Genomic DNA, 10,162 nt, shown 5'->3' with positions numbered 1-10,162 from the left:
AATCTGATTTCGATACACCTGTATCAAAAACAATTAGACGCATAGATTATCCATTCATCATTTCATCATCAAAATTCTAATTGTCAAACTATTTCAACACTTAGTCAAAATAATTTGACCCAACAATTTTCTCCTTTTTGGTGATGAGATTGAAACTTTGTATAGATAACAAATTGAGCATTCATCATATAAATGCAGGGTAAAACTTGTTCATCCATCACACATAACCATTCTTCAAAAACCAATATTTAGAAACAAAGTCAAAGAAACATAGTTTAAAACTTAACAAAGTAGGAGAAAGGAGATTATTGTTCTTCCCTTTTCACTCAAGGATCGATAGGAAAACGAGTTCCTTCATAGCTCATCCCTTCACCCGTTATCTCTTGACCGGTTAACAGATTGCAAAAAGGAGGAAGAGCGCGACCACCATGACCGCTTCCACTGGATCTCCCACCACGATCACCGCCACTAGTACGACCTCCACGATCACTACCAGATTGCCCACCACGACCACCACTACTGCTTCGGCCTCCGCGATCACCACCGCTTCGACCTCCACCCCTTTTAGTTGGCCTTGGATTTTCATCGTTTATTGGCGCTCACTTAGATCTGTTGCTGGTTGATACACCGTCACCTCTTCTACTAGGCTCACCTTGGGTGATACGAGATTGTTCTTTTTCCGCAGCAACTTTCGCATTCTCTTCAGCTTGAAATTTCCTTGCAATGGAGTCGGCATACTCCAACCTTTCAGTATCAGTTCTTCTCAGGCTGCCTTTAATTTCAATCAGTTGATTCTTGAATAATTCCATTGATTCCATGATCTCACAATGATTATCAAGATTGATTTGTCTTTCAATACTCATCATTTCCGATTGATGACTGAAGAGCTACTTTTCAAATTTGGAGAAATTTGAATTTGAGACATGAGTCTCATACGTATTCTTCTTCATTGTATTATCCAACTCTTTAAGGATTTTGACATATTCAGCAAATTCTTTTCTGTCTTTTTTCTGGGTCTTCAAAATCTTTACCATATTTGATCCCAGAGTTACCACATTCTTCTAAAGAGAGGTAAGCAGAGATGTCATCGACTTCAGAAGCTTGATACCATCAGCAGAGGATCCTTCATTAGATGAATTATCTTGTGAATTTACTGCCATGCTCTGAATAGGGTTAACTTCGGTGTGGATCTGCAGGGATTGCTCCGGGTCATCCTTCTCAGACACATTTCCAGTTTTATTCCGCTCTTCTTCTTCCAGCTCCTCTTCTGCTCTCTGAAATCTTTCATACAGATTACCCTTGTTGTGAAGAGGATTGAGAATATTTCATAGAGGTTACCAGCATTAATATCAGGAAATGGTAGAGGCTTGACAGTTCTAGTATTTTGATCTCTTCCCCCTCAGATGAGGAACTTTCTTCGCCATCTTTGTCGTTTGAGGGTTCCCCCTCAGATCTGATAATCTTAAGCTGACTAACTTCAGCCTCCTTTTCTTGAGATCCATCTGTTCTGACATCAGGGGATTTCACTACCTCTTTTTCATTAGGAGTTTGAACGATCTCCTCAACAATTTCTTCCTCTTGAGTTACAAGAGCTTGGACCGACTCTTGAATACTCTCTTCTTCTTCTAAGGATGGATTCTCTTGAACGGGTTCCTTATTTTGTTCGACAACGGGTTGATTCAGTAAACGTATTTCTTCTGCAGAAAGATTTCCAAACTATATATCAGAAGAGCAGCAGCTTGCTCCTCTGTATCAGCATGATCAGCAGAGACATCCATTGGTTCGTCTTTATCGAAGAAAATACCAAAATAGCTAACTCCTGAGCAATTAGCTCCATCAACATATCGAGTGACTACAGAAAGATAGTCAGCCATGATCTCGTCTAATCTCTTTAAAACGTTCGCTTCCACTTCAACACCTTTCTCAATTGGATTGAAATTAGCTTTTCTGGCTTCAAAGATAGGGAATAAAGATCTTCCTCTCAAACATGCTTTGATAAGGTCTTTTCTTTTTAGAGCTTCATAAACCTCTAGAGTTTTAGCCCATTTGAGAACCTTCTTCTCATTTGCTATAAGCTTACGCCATTGACTACTTATTCTTGAACCCGTGATGACCTCATCATACTGGATTGACATTCTGTTCTTCCTCTTAAACATGCTTTGATAAGGTCTTTTCTTTTCAGAGCTTCAGACACCTCTAGAGTTTTAGCCCATTTGAGAACCTTCTTTTCATTTGCTACAAGCTTACGCCATTGACTACTTACTCCTGAACCCGTGATGACCTCATCATACTGGATTGACATTCTGTTCTAGATCCACGAGTCAAAAATTTCCATCTTCTCAGCAGCTATGGCTTTGACTTGATTCATCATGAGGTCAACAATGCATGTTGCCTTTGAAACATCTTCATTTACATTTGTTACGACATCCTTCCCTTTTCCAACAACCTCAACAGGTTTTGGAGAGGGTTTTGGTTCACCAAAAACAATTCCACATGACTGCCTTGTGGAACGCATCAATTGATAAACAGATTGTGGTTTCTTGAAGAGTCCAGGAGGAAGCTCTCCTCGAGTGACCTTCCCGGTTACTATGGAATCTTTTGAAATGGGATTTGAGGAGCAAGGCTCTCTGACAGAAATAGAGGAAGCCTTTTCAGCAGAATCACCAGTAACAAGGGTAAAGACTACACCTTGTTCTGGTTGAACAAACTTTGTAGCACCAGCGGCTACAGGATCAGGTTGTTGAACAGGAGACTCAGTCTTGTCAATATTCTCAATATTTGGACCAACTGACTCAACAGCAGTCCCTGTAGCAGATTCCTTTTCAGGAACAAAAACAGATTTATCTGGTTCCATCACAGGAACATCAAACTTGGGCACATCGGCCAGAGATTTAGAAGAAGTTACCTTTGATGATGTCTTCATCGATTTAGATGCACGGGGCACCTTTGACTTGTCACCTTTTGAGACAGATGACCTTGAAGATCTCCTCAACTGACTGGAAGCCGGAGACAGGGGAGACAATGGAATAGTGGCAAGTTCAACTGGACCTTGCCTGACTCTGGAATTGACTGTTTCAGAATCCTTCTTTGAAAAGCTCCTTAGACTAGTAGAACTAGCCTCTAATTCACTGTCTGTTTTCGATCTCTTTGCTCTTGTCAACAGGATAGAAGTGGCTGGTTGTCTGGATCGGGTAACAGATTTCCAACCTGTTTGTTGGCTAGAAGCACCTAAAGGTGATTCTTTAAGGTTCTTCATTCTGACCAGGGTGTTGGCGACTGTGAAAATAGTATACACCCTGTTCAAGTTGATCGGTTCAGGTTCACCCATCGGAACCCCCAAATGCTCTAACAAACGACTTAGTTGTGCAGCAAAGGTTATACTTTCTTTGTTCTCCTGGTTGATAGAGAAGCAAAGATTCTGAAATAGTGTTAAAGCCCAGTTGACTTGGATCCCCTTTGAAATGGCACACATATAGTCATATCGATCTCACTATAGAGATTGAATGATCCAACCTTCCTTTAAAGCGCTTTTACCACCACATCATTTAGAAAATAAATTGTGGTTTAAGGACTTTCTTACTTCCATTCAGACGAATCGCCGAGCCATCGGCAGATAGAACCTTCTTCATTTCGTCCATTACTTCCGGTGATAGATGTCTGTTGAAAGTATGACCCTCCGACGTAAGTTCGAAGAACTTTGCATAAGAGGCTTCAGAGATTTCCGTACCGTTAACAATTGCTACGATGGAATTGTCCACCATTGTTGCAGTTTGGAAGAACTCCCGAACTTCCTTCTAGTGAAAGATGAATGGACCGCCAAGATATTTTCCGTGACCGGAATACTCGAGGGTTCTAAACATATCGACCTCTTCCTGTTGATCGAAAGAGTAGACCGATGGGAAATCAACCGTCATTTTTCCTAGGGGTATGTCCCATCATTTAAAATTAGACGTCCTTTCCAAAGAGTCATCATTATAATGAGGGTATATCAGTCATTCTCTTTTAACTTGAGAGACATGTGTCTTCATGTTATTATGAGATGATTGTTTTAATGTTTGAGCGGGAAAATCAGAAATCTCCTCACGTGGATAGCTGTCCTTGATCAGTCTAATAAGCACGTAGTTAGATGTTTTTCTTACTACACTAATCTATAAAACTAAATGTCTATTAGACGCATGAGTCCATTAGACGCATACGTCTAATTACGTGTTGTAAAGTATACGTCTAATGTCTATTAGACATGTACGTCTAATTACGCATAAACACCACGTGTTAGATGTGAGCATCCTCTTGCTCATGACGTAAAAACGTTTAACGTCTATTAGACATGTACGTCTAACCGCGTAGGTTTTAAACCACGACATATAGGCTTAGATTTATAGATTGTGAGCAAAAATACGTCTAAGTACAAACCATTTCCTTTAGACACCCTTGTCTAATAGACCGATTAAGGTCATTCGTCTTGAGAGTATCTTTACTTTCAAAGTAATTTTTCCTCTTATTTTGTATAAGTACAAAAATGAATAACCAAATGTTTTGAGATCCTTCGGACCAAAAATATTTTAATACAAAAACATAAAAAAACGTGTATTCTTCTGAAGTGGAAGCAACCATTGTTGATCTTCTGAACTGTATACTCAAGAGAGTATTCTCCATGCTTCCTTCCTGCAATCCTCCTGCATCACCTACATAACAAACTATTTACAAACTTGGTACTCATATTCAATTGGGTCCTCGATCAATTAGTCCCTTAGGAATCCATATTTGACATATTCTAATGGATTTCCCATTTTGCGTTGTGATTAATGCTTATGATTTTGACTTAGCTGACGACTTTCTGCTAGCCACTAATCTCTTAGCTTTTGAAGAAGACTTTCTTTTAAAACTACTTGACTTTTAGGTGCTTCTATTTTATTCTTCAGCCAGCTAACAGTCGGCGGAACATAAATAATTTAATTCTTAAAAGATATTTCTTCACGAATGGGATCAGATTCACTGTTAGTCAGACCTCCTTTAACAAAACTTATTGGCTTAAGCTTGTCATTTGTTGAGGTTGACTTTTTGCAGGACAGGTTAGGGTCATTGCCATGAAATCCTAGACCGGATCTAGATCCAGCAGGTCTTAACATGCTGATCTGATATTTGACAGCTTCTCCAGACCTTGTCCATGCACTGACGACATAGTTTAACCTTTTGTTTACAGCTGAAATAGTTTGAATCTGTTCTTTGAGCATCTCATTCTCAGATAAGATCTCTGCAACTTTCTTTTCAAAAACATTTGACTCAAGAGTTTGAGGTAAAACTGGTTGATATACTACAGGTGGAGATTTAGTTTTATTTAGAGATTCTTCTAGCTTTCTGTACTCAATGACCATATCATTTAATGCAGCTACCAGTTGTTCCCTTAAAAATCTTTCAGAAGAGAAGTCAAATACCTCAGTTTCCTGAGTCTGTTCTTCATCTTCTCTTTCCATGAAGCAAGCCACTTCTTCGTCATCACCATCACTGGATGAGAAGTAAGAGTCATAGATGCTCCGTTTGTTCTTTCCATCTCCTGCCATAAGAGCCTTCAGCTCTTTGTCATCATCCTTTTTATCTTCACGCTTAGGTTTCCTGCACTCCGACTGGTAATGACCTGCAATACCACAATTATAAGACTTAACATTAGCCTTTGATTTCTTATTATTATTAGAATTTGAAGAGCTTGAGTTAGGGTTGCTCTTCTTCATGAAGTCGCCATACTTCTTCACGAAGAGAGACATGGCATCACTGCTTAGTTGTTGTGCCACCATCTTCACATTAGTAGCTACAGGTGGCTCTTCAACAGTCACCAAAGCTTTGGCAATGATAATGGATTTGGATTGATCATCTTCTATTCTACAGTTCAGCTCGAACTCATAGGCCTTGAGATCAACAAACAGGTCGAAGAGAGAAATCTTGTTGAGATCTTTGGATTCCCTCATAGACATCGTCTTTATGTCCCATTCCCTTGGAAGAGCACGCATGAGCTTAATAGAAAGCTCTTTGTTGCAATAGGTCTTGCCTAGGATGGATAAGGAGGAGACAATTTTGCTGAATCTGGTGTCGAACTCGTTCATTGTTTCACCAGGACGCATCTTGAAACTTTCAAACTGTTGAGTGACAACCTTGATCTTGTTTTCCTTGGTTTGCTCATTGCCCTCACACAGTTGGGTGAGTCTGTCCCAGACCTCGTTAGTAGTATCACACTCGATAATGTAGTTGAACATGCTGTCATCGAGAGAACTGTATAAGACATCAAGAGCCATATTGTTGAGGTTGTTCTGCCTCTTTTCTTCACTGGTCCAGCCAGCTTTCTCCTTATCGATCTTGATAGGACCCTCTGTGATGACAGTCACATATCTTCATGAAGAGAAGAGAGATGAGCACGAACTCTTTTCTTCCATACGATGTAGTTTTCTCGAGAGAAAGTTGGAATGGTTGTTGCACTGACATCTTTGTTTATGGTCGACATTCTTCAGGAAAGAGCTTGAGAATAGAAATAGAGCTCTGATATCAATTGATAAGATCGGCTTTATCAATAGAGACGGGGGGTCTGGCGATTCATGAAGGCTTATGAAAAATGGTTTGAAAGAAATCTTGTTAGGGATATTATTCGTTTTCTATTCTACGCAAACCCTTGTAAACACTTGAAACAGAATCAAGTGCGGAAATGTTTACTTAGGTTTGAAGCTTATGATCAAGAATGTGAAGATGGAAAAAATGAACAACATAACAGTTTGTTTATGGATGTTCGGAGCAAACTCTCGTACGTCACCCCTTCTTCCAACCACCGGAAGGATTCACTATAATATGCTTTGAATCAAATACAGTTTCACGAATAGCTCACTGTTGAACTGAACAGACTCTGTTCAACTTACAATATGATGAATATCACTCAGCTAAAATGATTCTTTGATTATAACTCTCTCTTGATTAACACACAGTACAATCAGGAAAGCAGCTAACAGTTTGAATGATCAAGAGCTTGATTTCACAGTAATTCTAGAGAGTCTTCTTAGAATACAAGCAACAGGATTTCTAGAGATAGTTCGTTGTCCTTAAGAATCTTTAAATATGAACATATACCAACGGTCGAATCTTCAAAATGATATGTGGCACTCTTCTATTGGAACGCCTCCATAATACACAGCAGACTCTGAATACAAGGATCGTGGCCTTACACAAAAGGTAGTGCGCCAAATATTCTTCAGAGATTTACCTACAAAACAAGTAGTGGGAAGGATATTTGCTTACATGTCATTGGTTGATTGGTTGCATTTGGCTGTCGTACTGATCTTCACTAGAAAGTGGAGCAGGAGTAGCATACAGCTATAGCACGTGGGTAGGCGGGTGATAGCTTCAAGCAACTACTTAAGCAAGGCATTAGACGTATTTCAATTAGACGACCTCGTCTAATGAAATCAAACGTCCCCGTCTAATAACAGAATCCATTAGACAACCTGGTCTAATGGGATTACACTTTCGTCTAATTATAATCACTACAGACTAATCTGAAGGAGTTAGACTGCACGTCTAACTTTCACAAGCTAGACTGCACGTCTAACTTTCACCAGTTAGACTGCACATCTAACTTTCTCTTTCCAATAGACTGCACGTCTAACTCCACGAGTTAGACTACATGTCTAATTACGGTTCTACTTCAGACTAGTCTGAAGGAGTTAGACTGCACGTCTAACTTTCATAATTCATTAGACTACACATCTAACTCCACGAGTTAGTTTGCACGTCTAATCACGGTTCTATTAGACTGCACGTCTAACTCCACGAGTTAGACTGCACGTCTAACTCCACGAGTTAGACTGCACGTCTAACTCCACGAGTTAGACTGCACGTCTAACTCCACGAGTTAGACTACACGTCTAATTACGAGTCCATTAGACTGCACGTCTAACTCCACGAGTTAGGCTGCACGTCTAATTACGATTCTATTAGACTGCACGTCTAACTCCACGAGTTAGACTGCACGTCTAATTACTAGTCCATTAGACTGCACGTCTAACTCCATGAGTTAGACTGCACGTCTAACATCATGCATTTAATACCAAATCGGTCTAATGAACCTCATTAGAACCAAGTCTTATGAAACTGATTTCGATACACCTGTATCAAAAACAATTAGACGCATAGATTATCCATTCATCATTTCATTATCAAAATTCCAATTGTCAAACTATTTCAACACTTAGTCAAAATAATTTGACCCAACACGATCTAAATAATCTATGGCACAAGGTGATGAAGTCTTGCATAAACATGTATAGAGATTGTGAAAATTAAAATTTATAATATATGTAGTTCACAAATTGACATTATAAATCGTATTTCATATTTATATCTCCTATTATAATCATGTAAAATTACCACTTATTATAAATGAGTTTTCAGGAATTCACATTAATGTGTATATGGTTTTACATTACTGTGTTCATGGTTCTACATAAATTTAGCGAAACAAGCATCACTATAGGTAGCGCTTCTTTCACTCTATTATAGATGAAGAAATGTAGTGAAGAGAATGAAGTTTCACTAGCTAGTGCTTATTTCACTGTATTAGAGATGAAAAATATAGTGAAGAGAGCTTCACTAGTTAGCACTTTTTATACTTAGAGCTGTAAGAACGTAGTGAAGAGAAGGAAGCTTCAATGGTTAGAGGTTCTTTCACTGTACTTATAGCTTTAAAAATGTATTGAATAAGTATTAAGAGTTGATAATTCAACTGTTATTGGCATTACATTTGAAGGCTGGAACGGTAAAATAATTTAAGAGTTGTTAATAAATAATAACTTCCAATGAAAAATAGAATTATTAAGGTAGTAGGCAATGACATACCAGATTTATTGTTGATTGACTTGTTTTTCTTGTTAATTTTATTTTATTTGAATTCTTCTCTAACCACCTTTCATTCTTTTACCACACTCTGTTTTCTTCTTAGATTTAATTCATTTCACTCGAATAGAGGTATCCTCATCGAAAGTTAATCCAAGTGATAGTGTTTGAGTCTTTATATCATGTTGTAATTGATTATCCACAAACTTACATTAGCTCAACATAATTTCTTTCAAATTCATGTATGTGTCATATCTTTCTAGTGCCTTTATAAATAAATGCATACACAAGTTTGAAGCTCACTCTGATCAACATTATTGTTGTCCACTATTGAATCTGTTACTCCAAAATATCTTTCTTTTATCGTTCTAGTCCACCTCTTTAATATCATCGTATCAGGAATCTTTATCACATTTGTCGTTGTGAATATCTTGAGAATATGAGCACACAAAATCCCACCAAAATCAAATTTACGATAGTTACACTCAATATTATCACCATTATTATGAACTATAATTGTATGAGGGTATCTCCTATTGTGGGGAGTTATTTTATATTTTGTATGTATCAACATCCTCAAACATTTTTACACCGCAATAATGCGACATAAACCATTGATGTTCAAAACACTTAAATACCTCAAGAGTGTAAACCCTGCTTGCATTCTTTAAGATCTGAATGGGGTAGGACAAACATGGCACACTAGTAATTGATTTGAAATAAGATTTTAACTCATCATATCTATGTTCCTCGATTAGTCTTTCAAAGTTTTTGAAAAATTCCAAGAACTTGTGTTTGTAGGAGACATACATTTTCAACAGATTGTTCATGCTCTCATTTTTTTTGTGTTGTAGTCATATCAGTACAAAACATACATCTTCTATATGCTAAAATCCACTTTCGCCTAATGCAAAACATACGCTTCAACCAATCATTGTCGTCAAGCGCATAGTTTATCAACATTTGATTCTAGGCTTCAAAAAACTCTCCCTCTTTATCAAAATCATATATACATGAAGAAGAATCCTTTGAAAACTCTCTAAATAATGAAACACAAAGCTTAAATGTATGGCTGCATTTTGAAAAATGTGCCAAATACAGAGAGAATAATTTGTTTCAGGCCATTTAGATTTTAAGGCCTTAGCTATGGCCGCATCTTGATCTGTAAGAATGGTTTTTGTTTTTTATCACTCATAACTTTAATTTGGTGAAAGTATCAAAACAATCATTCAAAAGTCATTGCATTTTTATCGTATAATAAAGCTGCACCAAAAATAATAGATTGTTTATGATG

General features: G+C 37.9%; 1 protein-coding gene across 1 annotated transcript; it reads right to left on the bottom strand.

Moving 5' to 3' along the window:
- Positions 1-326: 326 nt before the first annotated feature.
- LOC124938123 (keratin, type II cytoskeletal 1-like) lies at positions 327-866 on the bottom strand. Its single transcript, XM_047478502.1, has 2 exons — positions 604-866; positions 327-561 (listed from the first exon to the last, which is right to left on the bottom strand). The coding sequence occupies exons 1-2, from the start codon at positions 864-866 to the stop codon at positions 327-329; spliced, it is 498 nt and encodes a 165-aa protein (XP_047334458.1).
- Between the last annotated feature and the right edge of the window lie 9,296 nt (positions 867-10,162).

This window comes from Impatiens glandulifera, chromosome 1 (genome assembly GCF_907164915.1).
Source record: "Impatiens glandulifera chromosome 1, dImpGla2.1, whole genome shotgun sequence".
NCBI lineage: Eukaryota > Viridiplantae > Streptophyta > Magnoliopsida > Ericales > Balsaminaceae > Impatiens > Impatiens glandulifera.
This window is presented reverse-complemented; position numbering and strand designations above follow the sequence as displayed.